At 37.9% G+C, this 18,990-nt stretch overlaps 1 protein-coding gene across 1 annotated transcript in view; it reads left to right on the forward strand.

Annotated features, from left to right (window-relative positions):
• The first annotated feature begins 13,510 nt into the window (after positions 1-13,510).
• The window catches only part of SLC25A21 (solute carrier family 25 member 21), a 485,884-nt gene continuing 480,404 nt past the window's right edge, over positions 13,511-18,990 (forward strand). Inside the window, 1 exon segment of the mRNA XM_077769239.1 lies at positions 13,511-13,747. Within this exon segment, the coding sequence (XP_077625365.1) occupies positions 13,678-13,747 (70 nt within the window). The 5' untranslated portion in view covers positions 13,511-13,677.

Consider the following 18,990-nt stretch of genomic DNA (forward strand, 5'->3'; position numbering starts at 1 on the left):
TATCGTGTTTCTATACACTAAGGATTACCAATCTGAAAAGGAAATTAAGAAAACCTCATTTACTATATCATCAAAAAGGATAAAATGCTTAGCAATAAGCTGAGGAGGTGAAAGACTTGTACACTGACAACTATAAAACATTGCTAAAAGAAGATACAAATAAGTGGGAAGACATTGCCCTTGTGAATTGGAAGACAATATTGTTAAAATGTACATACTACCCAAAGTGATCTATAGATTCAATGCAATCCTTATCAAAATCCCAATAGCATTATTTTTTGCATAAATACAAAAAGAAAATCCTAAAATTCATATCTAATCACAAAACACCCTGAATAGCCAAAGCAATCCTGAGAACGAACAAAGTGGAGGCTATACAAGTCCTGATTTCAAAACATGCCACAGACCCTAATACTTAAGTGGCATTTTCATGTCTTTCCTCTGTATATGTCTGCCTCTATGTCCAAATTTCCCCTTTTTTGTAAGGATATAATCACACTGGATTGAGATCACCCTAAAGACCTCACTATAATTTTATTATTCTGTAAAGACCCTATTTCCAAATAAAATCTTATTCTGAGGTGTTGTGGGTTAAATTTTGCATCTTTTTGGAGGGACATAATTCAACGCATAAAAACACCTTAAGAAACATGAAAATGAAAATACGACATTCCAAAAGTAATGGAATGCAGTGAAAACAGTGCTGAGAGAAATTCATAGCTGTAGATTATTATATTAAAAAACAATATTTCATATATCAATGTATCATATATATGTAACAATATATCAAAACAACAACTTAACTTTATACTGTAAGGAAGTAGAAAAACAGCAAACTAAATCCAAAACCAGCAGAAGGAAGAAAAGATTACAAGTGAAAAAAATGAATATTTAAAAATTCTAATAACTTTAAATAGATTGATTAAGAAAAGAGTGACGATGTAAATGAATTAGAAGTGAAAGTGGGACTATTACTACAGACCTTAGAGAAATTAAAAGAATTATAAGAGAATATTGTGAACATTAGTATGCCAACAAATAATGTAGATGAAATGGATACCTTCCTGAAACACACACATTACCAAAACTTACTCTAGAAGAAACAGATCTCAACAGACCTATAACAAAGAAACTGAATCAGTAATTAAAATAAAAACAGGGGCACTTGGGTGGCTCANTCTAAAAATAAAATACAAACAAATCCAAGACCAAATGGCTTCACTGGGCAATTCTTAAAGAAGAATTAACAATTTTGCTCAAACTTTAAAAAAAAGAAGAAGAATGGGGCGCCTGGGTGGCTTAGTCGGTTAAGCGTCCGACTTTCGCTTAGGTNAAGAAGAAGAAGAAGAAGAAGAGTAGCAAATGCTTCCTGATATACTCCATGAGATCACCATTACCCTTATACTCTTACACCCTTATACCCTTGTCGCAATGCTATCACAAGAAAACTACAGACCAGTATCCCAACCAGTTTCCCTTATGATGCAAAAATCCTCAACAATTACTAGCAAGCCAGATTCAAAAGCACATTAAAAGGATTGAATACCATGAACAAGTGGGATTTATCCCAGAAATACCAGGGTGGTTCAATATAAGTCAATCTATGTAACACATCCTATTAATATAACAAAGGAAAAGTGCCAACATGATCATCTTAATAAATTGTAGAAAAAGCACTTGACAAAGTTCAACTTCCTTTTATGATAAAATACTCAGCAAAATAGGAATTGAAGGGAACTTCCTTAAAGTGATAAAAAAAAATTCATCAAAAATTCACATGTAACATACAATGATAAAGACTGAAAGCTTTCCCCCTAAAGTCAAGAACAAGCAAAGATGCCTAATATTATCACTGCCGTTCACATTGTACTGGAAATCCTAGAGAGAGCAATTATGCAAGAAAAAGAAATAAAAGTATTCAAATTGGAACGGAAGAAGTAAAACTAGCCCTATTTGTCTATTTGGGATAGACAAAATCCCAAAGAATCCACAAAAAAATTAATACATGAATTCATCAGAGTTGTAAGACACAAGATCAGTATACAAAATCAATTGTTTCTATGCACCAGCAATAAATAATCCAAAAATGAAATAAAAGAATTACTTTACTACAGACCCAAAAGAATAAAATACGAGTGAGAAATTTAGCCAAAGAGGTGACAGACTTGTACACTAAAAGCTACAAAACAATGCTGAAAGAAATTAAAGACCTAAGTGGAAAGGTGTTTAATCTGATCACAGATTAAAAGATGACACAACTGAAATGCACTATTCTCCAAAGTGATTTATAGATTCAGTCCAATCTCTACAGAAATCCTAATGGCCTTTCTTGAATAAATTGATAAACTAACCCTCATAGGGAATTGCAAGGGGCCCCAAATAGTCAAGACAATATTGAAAGAGGAAAAGCTAGAGGATGCATGTATGTGTTCTGATTTCAAAACTTACATTAACCAAAATAGTGAGATACAAACATAAGGATAGATATATAAATCAGTGGAAACAATAGAGAGCTCAGGAAGAAACCCAAGTATCTATAGCCAATTGATTTTTGACAAAGATACCAAGACCATTCAGTGGGGGGGAAACAGTCCCTTCGACAGATGGTGCTGAGATATCTGGATAACCATACGCAAAAGAACAAATTTGGATGCTGACTTCACTCCATATGCAGGCATACATCAGTTTGTTGCACTTTGCTTTATTGCATTTCATATACTGTGTTTTTTACAAACTGAAGATTTGTGGCAACTCTACATCAAGTAAATATACCAGTGCCATTTTTTTCAGCAGCATGTACTCACTTTGTGTCTCTGTCACATTTTGGTAATTCTTGCACTATTTCAAACATTTTCATTATTTGTTGTAGAGATCTCTGATCAGTAATCTTTGATGGTACCATGGTAATTATTTGGAGGGCACTATGAATCATACCCATACAAGACAACAAATTTAATCGATAAAGGTTATTAGTGTTATCTGACTAGTCTATGGACCAGCCATTCTTCCACCTCTATCCTTCCCACTAGGCCTCCCTATTTCTTGAGACACAACAATATTGAATTTACAATCAATTAATTCTACAAGGTCATCTAAGTGTTCAAGTAAAAGAAGAGTCATATGTCTTTCACTTTTTTATTCATTTTTAAAAACATTATGCTTTATTATTTTTTTTAATGTTTATTAATTTTTTTTTTTGAGAGGGAGAGCACACACGCCAGTGGGGGGTGGGCAGAGAAAGAAGGAAACACAGAATCCAAAGCAGGTTCTAGGTTCTGAGCTGTAAGCACAGAGCCCAGTGTGGGGCTTAAACTCACAACCTGCAAGATCATGACCTGAGCCGAAGTCAGATGCCTAACCAAATGAGCCTCCCAGGTGCCCCAAAGCACTACTGGCAGTGGTGGGATCTCACCATAATTCAAAAGCTTGAAATGATCAATCTTAGTGAGGAAGACTTGTTGAAAAGTCAACAGAATTTGAAAGGTAGGCCTTAGTGCCAAACAGCCAAGTGGTGAATGCAAAGGAAAAATTCTTGAAAGAAATTAAAAGTTCTACTCCAGTGAGCATAAGAACAAGAAAGCAAAGCAGTATTACTCCTCTTAGGGAGAAAATATTAGTGGTCTGCGTAGAAAATCAAACCAGACACAACCTTCCCTTAAGCCAAAACCTAATCCACAAGGCCCTAACTCTCTTTTCTGAAGACTGAGAGAGACTGAGGAAGCTGCATAAGAAAAGCTTGAGGTATAAGGAAAGAAGCCGTCTCTGTACCATAAAAGGGCAAGGTGAAGCAACCAGACATCTAGAAGATCTAGTTAATTAACGAAGGTGGTTACAGCAAGCAACAGATTTTCAATGTGAATGAAACAGCTGTTTATCGAAAGAAGATGGCATCTAAGACTTTCACAGATAGTGAGGAGAAGCCAATACCTGTCTTCAAAAGCTTGAAATAACAGGCCAACTCTCTTATAAAAGTCTACTGCAGCTGGTGACTTTAAGTTGAGGCCAATGCTCATTTATAATTCTAAAGTTCCTAGGGCCCTTAAAAACTATGCTAAATCTACTCTGCCTGTGCTTTATAGTGGTAACAACAAAGTCTGGATGATAGCAATCTGTTTATAACATGGTTTACTGATTATTTTAAACCCACTGTTGAGACCTACTACTCAGAAAAAAGAATTTCTTTCAAAATATTACTGCTCATTGACAATGCACCTGGTCACCTAAGAGTTTTGATAGAGATGTACGGTGAGATTAATGTTTTCAGGCTTAACACAACAGCCATTCTGCAGCCCATGGATCAAGGAGTATTTTTGACTTTCAAGTGTTATTATTTAAGAAATACATTTTGTAACGCTATAGCAGCCACAGGTAGTGATTCCTTTGATGGATCTAGGCAAAACAAATTTAAAACCTTCTGAAAAGGATTCACCATTCTAAATCTCATTAAGAATATTTGTGATTCATGGCAAGAAGTCAAAATATCAACATTAACAGGAACTTGGAAGAATTTGATTCCAACCCTCAATGATGACTTTGAAGGATTTAAGACCTCACTTGTGGAAATAGCCACAGATGTGGTGGAAGAAGCAAGAGAATTGAATTACAAGTGGAGCCTGAAAATATGACTGACTTGCTGTGATCTCATAATCACTTTAACAGATGACTTACTTCTTAAGGACGAAAAGAAAAAGTGGCTTCTTGAGATGGAATCTACTCCTAGTAAAAATGCTGTGAGGATTATTGTAATGAAAACAAAGGATTTAGAATATGACATACATTTAGTTGATAAAGCAGTGGCAGGGTTTTAGAGGATAGAAACTCTAATCTTGAAAGATCTATTGTGGGTAAAATGCTATTAAAGAACATCACAGGCTACAGAAATATCTTTTGTAAAAGGAAGAGTCAATGGATATGGCAAAGGTCCTATTTTAAGAAATTGTCACAGCCACACAACCTTCAGCAACCTCCACCTTGATCAATCAGCAGCCATCAACTTTGAGGCAGGACCCTCCACCAACAAAAAATGTTATGACTTGCTGTAAGTGCAGATGATAGTTAGCATTTTTAGAAATAAAAACCTTTTAAATGGTATTATGTACATTATTTTTTAAGACATAATGCTATTGCACACTTAATAGATGTAAACATAACTTTTACATACACTGGGTAACCAAAAAATTCATTTGAGTTTATTGTGACATTTGCTTTATTGCATTGGTCTGGAACTGAACCCACATGTGATATCTCAGTGGTATGCTTGTACAAAAATTAACTCAGAATTGACCAACAACATAAATAAAGAGTTAACACTATAAAACCGTTATAAGAAAATTCAGGATTAAATCTTTATTACCTTGAACTTGGCAGTGTATTCTTAGTTTGACACCAAAAGCATAAGCAAAAAAGAACAAATAGATAAGTTGGATTTCATCAAGATTAAAAACTTTTGTGCATCAAAGTATATTATCAAGAAAGTAAAGACAACTCATAGAGTCAGACAAACTGGCAAATCATATATCTGATAAGAGTTTAATATACAGAATACAGTAAAACCTTGGTTTGTGAGCATGATTCATTCCAGAAACATGCTTGTAATCCAAAGCACTTGTATGTCAAAGCGAATTTCCCCATAAGAAATAATGGAAACTTGGATGATATGCTCTACAACCCAAAATATTCATTTAAAAATGATTACAATACTGTAATATAATACAAGATAACAAAGAAAACATAAAAATGAAGAAAAATAAATTAACCTGCACTTATCTTTGAAAAACCTTTGTGGCTGGTGTGAGAGAGACAAGAGAGAGGAGGGTTATTGTATAGGACAACTTTCCAACTTCACTATTGCTAACAGAATCACTACTACCTATTGGCTCAGTGGAATCTTTTCCTGCATGGGGACCATTGTATACACTTGCATGGATATTGACTATAGTACAGTATTAATAACTTCTTGTCGGGGTGCCTAGGTGGCTCAGTCAGTTAAGCATCTGACATCATCTCAGGTCATGATCTTACAGTTTGTAGGTTCAGACCCACGCTAGGCTGTCAGCACAGAGCTGAGCACAGAGCCTGCTTTGGATTCTGTGTCTCCCTCTCTCTCTCTGCCCCTCCCCCACTCTCTCTCTCTCTCTCTCTCTCTCTCTCTCTCAAAAATAAATAAAATGTTAAAAAAAACCTCTTCATATACTGTATTTAATGTAACTGGCAATAAGGCAGCAGAGGAAGGGTCTGTGTCTGTAGGCAACCTGACCTAGAATGAAGCAAGGCATTCCTAAGCTTACTCTTGTATGGAAAAGCAAAGCACTGTCCATAGGTTCTCTGAAGTGACAAAAAATACACTAGTGCCAGTTGTGGGCACCTTCCAACTTTCTGAAAAAAATCACTGATTTCTGCCAAACACAGTGGCCTGAGACTGAGCATCTGAGCATGAGAGATGATCACCCACAATTCCGCAGTGAGAGAGAGAGAAGAACCATTGGCTCAGTTGTAACCATGTGATGTTTGGCATCACATACTACTCATATTGCAAGACATTGCTTGTTTATCAAGTTAAAATTTATTTAACAAGCATGTGAAAAGATGGCCAACTTCATTGGTCATTGAGGAAATGCAAATTAAAGCTACAATGTGATACCATCTCCTCACGCAGACTAGGATGGCTATAGTAAAAAAATAAAAAAAAAGTTTTGGGAAGAATGTGGAGAAGTAGGAAGGTTTGTACATTTCTTTGGATATGTAAAATAGTACAGCCCCTGTGGAAAATAGTTGGTAGTTGCAATAATTCCATTCCTACGTAATATACTCAAGAAAAATGAAAAATATATGGCCACACAAAAACTTGTATGCAAATGTTTATACCAGCATTGTTCTTAATAGCCTAAAGCCTTAATAGCCTTAATAGCCTAAAGGTGGAAACAACCCAACTATCCATCAATATATGAATGAATAAAATTGTGGAACATAAAACAGAATGTTACTCAACTGCAAAAATGAATAAAGTGCTGATACATCCTACAAAGTGGGTATATTTCTTTTTTTTAAATTTTTAATGTTTATTTAGTTTTTAGAGAAAGAGAGAATAGAGTATGAGTGGGGCAGGGGCAGAGAGAGAGGGAGACACAGAATCTAAAGCCCACTCTCAGGCTCTGAGCTGTTAGCACAGAGCCCAACTCCAGGCAGGGTGTATTTCTAAAACATGATACTAAGTGAAAGAATTTAGGCACAGAAGGTTATATATTGTATGATTCCTTTTATATGCAATATTAAGAATTAGACAAGTCCATAGAGATAGAAAGTATATTAGTAGTTGCCAGGGGATGGAGAAGGATAAATGAGGAATGATTACTCAAAGGGTATGAGATATTCTTCTGGGTTAAATGTGAGTCATTAACTAAATTAATGTGTATTAAGTGCCTACTATGTTCTAGGCAGTATTTTAGTCATTATTGTATGGACTTGACATTCAAAAAGAGGAATAAGGAAATAAATACAGACCATATCTAGGTGTTGAAAATGTAATGGTGAAAAACAAATCAGGCTAGATATTGGAAAAGTTGAGGAGTTTTAGACATGTAAAGTTATCTGCTAAAGTAACTTTTGTATGGATGCCTAAAGGAAGTGAAGAAGCAAATCATGGTAATGTCTAGGAAAAGAACATTGCCAGCACAGGGAAAAGCAAATGCAAACATGGGAGCATGCATGAAAGTGTTCAAAGAAATACCAAGAAAATCAGTGTGATGAGAACAGGGTGAAAGAGTGTTAGGAAAGGAGTCTGGAGAGGTAGCCAGAGCCATATTATACAGAATCTTTTGGGCTTATGGCTAGGACTTCGGATTCTATTCTAAGGATGCCGGGAGGCCACTAGATGGTTTAGAACAGGTGAGTAATATCTGAAATATGCTTTAAAAAGATGACTCTAGCTATTGTAACCACAGTATGCAAGTCAGTTTATAGGAAATGTCACATCCTTAAGTGCCTAGATTATCAGTTCTGAGATCAGGAAGTGACTGGCTTTCCCACCCACCTCTTCCCCTAAGTAGTTTGGTGACATAGGTGAGGCCTTCAATCTCTTCCCACCTCGGTTTCCTAAACTGTCAAATAAGGAATTGATTAAAGTCTCTCCCAGGTCTATTATTCTATGATTCTAGAAAGTTAATACAGACTTCAGTATTATATCAGTCCTTTTACTTAAACTAGTGATTCTCCACTAAGGGCATTTTTGCTCTGCAGAGAATGTTTAGAAATGTCTGGATACATTTCTGTTTGTCACAGGTTGGGATGGAGTTGCTATAGGTAGCTAATGGATAGAGGGTAGAGATGCTGCTCAGTATCTTGCATTGCACAGGACAGCCTCCCACAACAAAGACTTATCTGGCCCCAAAACGTTAATGTTGCCCTTGTTGAGAAACCCTGACTTAATGAACAGAAAATTCACACCTTTTACACATATGCAGTTTGTGACACTGAAGCTAGTGCTTTTCTAAAAAAGTCAAGGATACCACAAGCTATTTACTCTGAATAATTTCACATTTTGGTTGTTTTTGTATTATAGGAAAGCTGAAAGTAAAATTAGAACATAAAAATAACTTAGCTAGTGATTCAGAAAGAGGCCTCCTAAATTATATATATTTAGGTTCAAAGAATACCTCAAATACTCAGTGTGATTTCAGGCAAGTTACTTAATCTGTATGCTAGTATAAGACGAGGATGAGAATACTTCTGTCACAGAAATATTGTGAATGGGTTACGAAATGCTCAGCCCATTGCCAGATATAAGCATTAAATGAAGACTGTCTTTATTACAATTTGCTAGGCAGGCAAGTTCCAGGTTGTTCTTTACTTTTCCAAATCTTCCTCTCCTCAATTCTCTTTTATTGTTATTTATTTATTTTTTAATGTTTTATTTATTTCTAGGAGAGAGAGAGACAGCATGAGCAGGGGAGGGTCAGAGAGAGAGGGAGTCACAGACTGAAACAGGCTCCAGGCTCTGAGCTGGCAGTCAGCACAGAGCCCGATGCGGGGCTCGAACCCACGAACTGCGAGATCATGACCTAAGCGAAAGTCGGACGCTTAACCGACTAAGCCACCCAGGCGCTCCTCCTCAATTCTCTTTTAATCTGTTTTGTTGTGTGTGTTTTTTTTTAAATTTTTAGTTTATTTATTTGAGAGAAAAAGCATGGAAAGGGAGGGGCAGAGAGGGGGCAGAGAGAGAAAATCCCAAGTAGGCTCTGCACTGTCAGTGGGGCGCCCAATGTGGGGCTTGAATTCATGAACCATGAGATCATGGCCTGAGCCAAAGTAGGACACTTAACTGACAGAGCCACCCATGTGCCCCTAATTTGTTTTTTCTAATCTGCTATGAACCAAGATTTTAGACATCTACCCTACCAACCTTTTTAGAATTAGGTCTAAAATTAGTTTTGAGTGAAGGCCAGGGAAGCTCTCCCAGAAGCAAAATGCATAGATTTCTGCATGTTGACTGCACAGAAGCCTTAACTTCTAGATTCCCAGCTATGTCCCAAATAACAGAACTCTGTTATATAAATGACCTCTAAGTACTATTCCTGTCATATCACAATTAAATATTAAAAAAAGTTTCCGAAATAGTTATTTTGTTCACATTGTCCAGTAAAGTCCCTTGGAATTTAGAAATGTTCTGTTAGATAATGGAAAAATCTAATGTACCAGAACCTAAGATCTGTCCTAAATAATAACATGATGCCTTGGTATTTGTAAGTATTAAGAGCTAAGAACAATGATAGACCACAAATTTTAAAACATGAGTCTTTCACTTGTAAACAGCATTTCTTTAATACTTCTAATACTTCTGTATAAAAATATTACACAATAATGGATCTTTTTTAATAGCTCAAGAGTTATAATCTCTCCCAACTTTCTACTCCATTCCATGGACAGACTTGGAATATTCTATTACATGGATATATGCCAAATTTTGCATTTGTGAGTCTGTGTTTTGACCCCTAAATAAAAGATTCTATGGATCTACAGAGGCTATGTATCTTTTAGTAAATGGTATTTTGATATGTAGGTCCAGTCATAGTTGGGATACCATGGGTTATACTGTTATTTTCTAGTTAGACACTAATGAAGTAAACTTTAAATTTGAGGAAAACAATTTTTTTCAAAATGAGCAAATACTATTATTTTAAAATATAGCTCTTCATTCCTAAACTTTTCCCCAAAGTAGTAGACACTGCCGTTTATTTTCCAATATATTCTCCCCTTCTTCCATATTTTTTTTTTCTCCTGGACTCATTGCTACACGTCAAAATAATATCTTTAATCTTTCCCAACTTCCCTCGTGGGGCCAAGTTCTGACCAATGAGATCCCTATAATTTCCAGGTCTTTCTTTAGACTTCTTATCTTTCTCCTCTTTCTGCTGGCTAGAACCTTATTCACGGCTGACAACTGGGCTTACATATGAGGACAAATAAATTTCTTATTTAAGCCACTATTGTTTTGGTCTTGAACAGTAGCTGATCCAATGGCCCAGCTTTGCTCCAAAAAGACACTGAAGACATTGTCAGATATTTAAGTTCAACGAGTACTTTAGGGCTCTTGACAGTTAAGTTTCTAGCCATTCTACTTTAACTATGTAGTTCTCAACCAAGGTCAGCTAAATAATAATTTAAAAATATAAGCTTGACATTTTAGCAGTTTTGCTCTGTTATCAGGACATGTATATATAAAATAATATATACATATAAAACATATATATAAAATAATAATAGAAAGAGTAATTTATCTAATGATAAAAAATCTGAAATAGTAGGTTAAGTAAATTTTACTGTTTTTCCCCTCAGTGCTAAACTTCCCAGTGTTCCAATATTGGCTACCAGCAAATTTGGCTGCAGGTAAGAGATATATCCCATAATCAGAGCTCTTAGCACAGTGGGTATTTTTGTTCTAGATTGACACTGCCTGATTCCCAAGCTTCAGAATATTCTTATACCTAGATCTTATCTCCTCAACTATTCTAGAGGTGTAGGACTAGATTACATGTGATATCAGGCTTTGCTTATTTTACTCAAAAAAAAAATCTGCTCTAGCCCAAAGAGGTTAATAATAGGTATAGCAATTTTCTAGCAGAGTATTTGGAACTATGTTTAGGATGGTCTTCTCACTGAATGCATCTAGGTGTTAAGAGACTGAGGTCTTAGTGAGACCACAAACCTGAACCTACCTCCTCTGGATAAGATATTCAGAGATTAAGGTATTCGTGAAATTGGTGTTAAAAGGCTATCTTTACACTGATCCAACTGAAGGGAAAAAAAGCAAGCAAGCAAGCAAGGCTATCTTTAAATCTTGACCTAGAAGTATTAAAATCTAAGGAAGGCAAAATTTTACTTATGTTGCAATATGGTAGGATCTCCTCTGTTAGATTATATGCTCCAACAGGGATTTTAACTGTTACATTGCCAGCGAGTAGGAAAGTGTTGATACTTAGTTAAGCGCTCAATGAATGAATCTAGAGTTTTGTTCTGTGTGTGCCTTGGAATTTGATAGTTGTGACTTTTTTTTTAATTTTAAAAAATTCTCCATATATATGAATAATAAATTAATTTGGGGGGGCATTTAATTATTTTAGTTTTCTGTGTGACAGAATGTAGGTTGGCCTGTAGTGAATACTTAAATCGATAATCCTATTGCTATTAGAAGAAGGAATCCTGGAATCAAATCCCAGAGACATTATTAACTTGTGGTGTAATCTGGGAGACTCAGTGTCCTCATTGGGAAATATTTTCCATGAGTCTGAAATTCTGAGTTTAGTGCTTAGTGTAATAATAGGTTCTCAATATTTGTTGAATAAATTATTCTATACTGCACTCAATATTTCATATTTAGTTAGTAAAAGACTGAATGAAACCTTTCTCAAAAGCTTTTACTTTATCTAAATAGCAAAAAATTTCTGAAAACTATTTCTTGGCAAACATTTCAAGCTTGGTAATTTTAGTCAAATATTTGAAAAATATGAGAAAATTTATTTTTGCATATCTGATCCACAAGCAGCAAGCTCCCCAATTCCTTACTTTCAACAGTTTTGCCAGTCAGATATCATTATCACCAGCTTTTAATAGCTCTGCCTCAGAAATGAAAACAAAGCATGAAACTAATTATTGTATTTTGCAAATTTAATCAGAAACCATATATAATAAGTTTTAATCATATTACATTGCTGATACTCCACTGTTCTTGGCTTTTCCATAATTGGTAATTTCAAACTCAATACATTTAGTATTAAATACAGTGTTTAAGAACTAATATGACAATAGGGGTTCCAAATCCTCTCCAAGTACCTTTTACTGTTATCATCTCCTGTCTGTTGGAGGTGTGGCAGGTATTTTTCTAAAATCTCATAATATCATGTCTCTTCTACATAGCATTTGTAACTTGTGATTTAAAAACAGTATAAATGAGTACTTAATATTTTGCCAAATATCCTAAAGGGGTAGTGTGAATAATTAAACGTTTTATAGGGACAATATACTGATAGTTCCTTAATGCTCCTTGATTATTTAGGTTCGCGGTTCACAAACTTTTAACGTTCTTAACAAATCACTGGAGAACTTACTAAAACCCAGGTTTCTGAGCCCTTTACCCAGAGATTCTGATTCAGTAGATATGGGTGGGGCCGTGAATTTGCCTTTCTTGCAAACCCTCACAGCGTTCTTCCGTTGCTGGATCCTAAAATCATAACTTTGAGAATCACTGACCCAGAGTACCTAAGACATTTCTCTGTAGTAACGCCTCTCCTTTCCTTTAAAAAAATTTTTTTTTTTATAGTTTATTTTTGAGACAGAGACAGAACATGAGCTGGGGAGAGGGCAGAGAGAGGGGGACAATCTGAAACAGGCTCCAGGTTCTGAGCTGCCAGCTCAGAACCCGATGTGGGGCTCGAACCCATGAACCGCGAGATCATGACCTGAGCCGAAGTCGAACGCTCAACCGACTGAGCTTTGGTTTTTCAGTAAATAAAACTCAGGTTGATGAGGTGTGATAAATTCCCGTAGGCCAAAACCATTTCCTTGTGAAGTGCTGTATTAATTGTAAGGTAACTGTAAATGGGGTTTGCTTTCTCCATTCTACTGCTCACAATTTCAGGATGACTAACTCCCAAGGACTTATCCACCTGTCCGTTCTTCACGACCTCTCAGCGGCTTGCCAGGAGGGGGCAAGGGTCGCCCCAGCCGCGATCGCTAGGCCAGAGACGCTTCTTTACTTGCGTTATCAGAGGCAGCACGTCCAGCTTGACAAACTGCAGGCGGCTGCTGATAGGGAAGTGCGTGGGCGCCAATCTAGGAGACCAAAGCCGCCTCACCGCGGGCGGCCGGCCCGACCCCATCCGCGAGTCTTTTCTCCCCCTCCAAGAGGTCCTTCTTGGAGCCCCGGAAACCTAGCAGGGGCGAGAGAGCGCTCCTGACAGGGTGCAGCGGGCAGGTTCGGACCCGCGACAGATCACGCGGCTACTCTGCACCCTGAGCCGCCACCTCCGAGCAGTCTCCGGGTTGCCGCCTCACTCGGCGCAAGAACCTGCCCAGCGCCGGCTCTCCGGGCAGGAGAAGCTCCGCAGGCCCGCAGCGAGGCAGGCAGCACGGTCGGCGAGCTCGCCCACTCTTCTCGGCCCGCTCCGGAGGCCCGGGCTTTCGAAGATGTCCGCCAAGCCCGAGGTCGGCTTTGTGAAAGAAGCTTCTCGCCAGATCCTGGCCGGTGGCTCCGCTGGTAAGGCCGCCCCGCGAGGGGACAGTCTCTTTTCCTTTCGCGTGTCGCAAAACTTTCCTCAGACAACTCTGGCAACCGAAGTTTCCCGACTAAGTGCAGCGCTCCAGGCGCAGCGCCTGAGCCCGCCGAGCGCCGGAGCGAACGAGGCCGGGAGCGGGCGGCGGGGGCCCGGCGCCTCAGGTCAGGTCGCCGCCGCTCTCGGGGGCCCCGCCTTCTGTGTGTTTAGCCTGAAAAGCGAGATAGGTAGCCCCAAGGCCTGCAACTTGGAGGAGGCCTTGATGCTTGCCTGGCAGTTTTACTTGAAGCGATCCAGTTTCCGTCAGACTTAGTTTTGCTATAATTTGCAGCCTGTTTCTTCTGGGCTAACTCAGATCTTACATAACTCCTCCATCATTAAAGTATGTACCTCAGGGCTCTACAGGTCTTCTTAGTGCAGACAGTGCTTGCTGGGGCCTATTCGTGCCTTAAATAGGCATATTAAAATTAAATGCATACGTTAACACCCATAAACACCTTTCGTATAAGGGGTTCACATAAATTTATGGAGAGTTACGCTGTGGGAAAAAAACTAGAAAAAATTTGTTATAACTAATCATGGAAATAATTACTAAGCGTGGCTAGAGATAATTAGAACCCATGGGATTATGTTGTGTGGATGTATTTTAAAGATACTTTAAAATATAAATTAAGAGTTGATCGAAATTTTAATTTTTCGTAACTGTGATACATTTTTATTATCAACTTATAATTACTATAATTCACTCATCATCATAAAATATTTTTGTAAGTGTAGATATTCTCTTAATAAGTTATACTATACTAACTCTAGTAAATCATATGAAGAGAGTGACTAGATGTCTAATGTTTAACGTCAACTAGTAAAATTTATTTTCGAACAAACTTGGACTTTTTATAAAGGCCTATTACAAATTATGACTAGTTATCATTATGTCATGAACTGCTTGCATCTCAGGAGTACCACAAGCAGCCACATCTATCAATCATAGTCTGTACATTCTCTAAAGATGATATTTCATTAATATGGCAATCAAGACATTCGCCTCTTATATGTGATTATGTTTTGTCCATCCATAATTATGATGTCAGTGGCCACACTGTCTGCTTTTTTCGTTGTTTCCCAGTAGTGATCATGAGTTTTCACTAGTTTACTCACCTGGTCAAATTCCACAGTATCCAAGACTCTGCCAGCTGTCCCTGACTGGGTTGATTCAGAGTCCATGACCCTGATCAAAGAAAACTTAGCTGTCCTAATGGGAGAATAAGGCTAATTGGTGAGCATCCTAATCTCTGATTAAAAATTCAGAAGCATCTTTTTATTGGCCGAGATGATCATACTAGATCTTAAACACAGCTAAACTCAAGGAATGGTAAGAGTGGATCAAACTGTAATCCTACTTACACATTAAAAATTTTTTTTTTAAACATTTATTTATTTTTGAGAAGCAGAGAGAGACAGAGCACAAGCAAGAGAGGGGCAGAGAGAGAGGGAGACGCAGAATCTGAAGCAGGCTCCAGGCTCTGAGCTGTCAGCACAGAGCCCGACCCGGGCTCGAACCCACTAACTGTGAGATCATGACCTGTGAGATCATGACCTGAGCCAAAGTCGGACACTTAACTGACTGAGCCACCCAGGTGCCCCCCTACTTACACATTTTTGTTGGATGATAAATATTTGGCACAAATGTGTGATTCCGTCATGTTCTTACAGTTATAACTAATATGAATGAAAATTAGTATATTTCTAAGATAAATTGAACATAGTGCAGTTGATTCATAGATTTAGTACTACAGAATTATTGATAAATGATGAAAGCAATGTATACTTTCATCATAGTGAAAAGGGGTCATGATTTTTACTTAGGCAATAACATTTTCATAAAACTTTATGTTTACTGGTTTTTAATAAATGTAGCGTAATAATATTACATATACTAGGTCAAGGGCCAAAAAGAAATTAATATACAAGAGAGGTAGAATTTTTTTTTTTTTACAAATAGTTTATTGTCAAATTAGTTTCCACATAACACCAGTGCTCATCCCCACAAGTGTCCTCCCCCATGCCCATCCCCCCTCCCCCCCACATCCATCAGTCCTCAGTTTTTGTCAGCATTCAAGAGTCTCTCATGGTTTGCCTAAGAGAGGTAGAATTTTAATAAATATAGGAAATGTGTTCGAATCTCTAGTGCTGAAGTTCTAGTGCTGATAGTGCAATAAAATGCAGCACTTCTGTGTGTGTGTTATATGACCTTTTGAGGGTAAAGGTTAAAAATACATTTTGGCTTTCTTAACGGGGAAAAAAAGCTGGGAAGTTTATTGGAGAAATACCAGGAAATCTCTTAGAATTCAAGGTCTGGATGCATTCCTGGAAGAGACTGGAATCAGGAGCTAGAGAACTGAGGAGAACTCAGGAAGTCATCCTTTACTTTTCCTCACGTTGTCAAATGGTTAAGCATTTCCAAGGCAGCAGGGTGGTGGCGAATAATCGGGTCACAAGTAATACTATTGCAGTTGTTAGGATGGCTTGCCATATTTCCATAGAATTGCCTGATAAGGAGTAAACATGCCCAAATGGGTTCCGACAGCTAATTACTTAGAAAGGCAGGAAAAGCAAGTGATATGGTGTCAGTTCCCTGGATCCCTTTTTCCATGGGCAACACCAAACTGAAGACGCCAGATGATAGACGGTATGAGCAGTGGGTCACTCTGCTGTTGAGGAGGTGCCTCAGAACCACAGCCAAGTAGTTTTATTGACTTACACTGAAGGCTGCAGCTTCCCTTGAGTTGGAATGAGTGGAAAGTCTTGAGTTCAACGGAAACTAGGGAGACAGATGAGAAATGGCCTTATGGTAGTCTTCCATACGATAACAGGAGAAATAGCATCTATCTGCTCTTTCTCACCAGGCTGCTTATCTTCCCTTAGACCAGAAGAAATCATAGGGCATTCTGCCAAGACTCGAAGTAGTCTGTGGCCTAGCCATGCCCACAGGTTATGTGGAGATGTGCAAGCTTGTCAGTGTGCCATACTGTGGAGGTATTTCCCTGTGGTCTCCTGGTGCCTTCATCAGTCTTTTTTTTATTAAAATTTTTTTAATGTTTAGTTATTTTTGAGAGAGAGACAGAATGTGTGGGGGAGAGGGGCAGAGACAGAGAGGGAAACAGAATCTGAAGCAGGCTCCAAGTTCTGAGCTGTCAGCACAGAGCCTGACATGGGGCTCGAACTCATGAATTGCTAGATCATGACCTGAGCCAAAGTTGGACACTTAACCAACTGAGCCACAATGTGCCCCTATCAATCTTTTTTTCTTATAACTGACTGCTGTTTTCTACTCTTCCATCCACGTGACAAAATGTGGTTCCTAACAGCTCTTGGATTTACATTCTCTTCTATAGAGATAGTGAGAGACTAACTTGATTTTTTTTTTTTCAGTTCTCATGTAAAATACTGGGGAAAGACTCAAGATAAACCAGTTTTGGAGAGGGGCCCACCTCTGCACCAATAAATGGTAGCCAGTGCCCATGTTGATGGGTGGGGCCACAGTGGGCATGGGAATTTCAGGAGAGCTCTATTTTCCAGAGAAGTTCTACACATTATTAGATAGGCAATAGATGTTTTTCATAACAATATTTTCATAACAATATATGTCTATCTTATATTAAAAGATGGTTTGTGATACTTGAATTTAAAAGACCAAAGAGATTAATGCACTTACAGTTGCTTGGACAGTATACAGCTAAAGGCTGGACTTGAGCTGTAGCTAATATGTAAAGATATTGTTACCAATGGCAACTTTGTTTTATATGATGAAATCTATGCTCAAGACAGGTCAATATGTACTGAACTTTTACAGAGCAGGTTTCTAGTCTGTATTTTCAGTTTCAAGTAATTGCATAAGATTCACATGAAAGAAAAAGCCAGTGATGAGAGCTTCAGGAAGATCAGCAAGGCCAAACACTGCACGGGGGGTAAGGATGAGAATGAGAAGAGGACATTGGATTAGACCCTTGGTGCTCAAAGTGTGAGCCATGGATGAGCAGCAGCAGGGACATGGTAGCACCTGGAAGCTTGTTAAAAATGTAGGATCTCAGGCCTCCCTCTAGACCTGCCATAATCAGAATCTGAACTGTAGGACGGACTTCAAGTCATTTGTTTGCACTTTCCAGTTTAAGAAGCACTGCATTAAAAGATTTTTGAGGAAAAGAGATTTTATAGAGGAGAATCAGATTTCAGAGGGTTACAAGTTAAAACATTCTTGGCTTTTACTGCTGAGCTGAGAAAGAAGACTGAATTCTGTACACCTTATTATGTGCCCCCAGTTTAGCTGTCAGGCTTATCTACCACTCGTCTCCTACTCATACCGTTCAGTTTCTGCTTAATAGATCTGTTCTCCATACTTAAATGTTACCTGTAGCTTTCCATCCTTATTCCTAATGCCTGAAACATCTTCCTCTTATTTTCTTAGCTATTGAAATTCTACCCATTTTCCAAGGCCAAGCTCAAAAACTGTTTTCTGCAGGAATGTTGTCCATATAGCCTCTACAGCCTCATCCAGTGTAACATTCTCATTAACATGTCAATAGCGCAAATAATAACTAACATTCATTGAATAAATACTAAATGCTAGACCCAGTTCTAGCTTTACATGGATCAACATGTTTAATCCTCACCACAACTCCAGGATGAAGAAACTGATATACAGAGGGCCTAGTTAATTTGTCTAAGGTTGCTCAAGCATGCAACCATTTCTGTAGGAAATCAGGATAAGAGAGGGACCAGAAGAGTATTATTTCCATTATCAGACAGTTTTAGAATTTGGAGAGATCAAATCACTCTACTATCCCTTATTATCTTTATATCTCTTCTGAATTTATATCCATTAAAAGAGATCTTGTATCTACAAATACCATTCTTACCGTGTTTCTGCTAAATGGTATGTTGTTCTCTAAACAATTTCATGTGTATGGGCACAAGATTACCTTTTAGCCAAAAGAAAATTCTCAGTCCATTCAAGGCCTATATGTGAAGTTGGGCAGGTTGTATACTGAAAAAGGGCTCTGGCCACTGGAGGAAGTGGGAATTGAAATCTAGCCCATGCTGATTCATAATCCATGTATCCTAGAGTAGAGATGCTTCTGTCTGGGGGAGAAGGAACCCCTTTTTCTACTGCTACCAAATGTCAGGTAGCAAACCTGACGTCAACACTGACAGAATTCCCCCAAACTTG

The sequence above is a fragment of the Crocuta crocuta genome, unplaced genomic scaffold (genome assembly GCF_008692635.1).
Source record: "Crocuta crocuta isolate KB4526 unplaced genomic scaffold, BGI_CrCroc_1.0 scaffold65, whole genome shotgun sequence".
In the NCBI taxonomy this organism is placed as follows: Eukaryota; Metazoa; Chordata; class Mammalia; order Carnivora; family Hyaenidae; genus Crocuta; species Crocuta crocuta.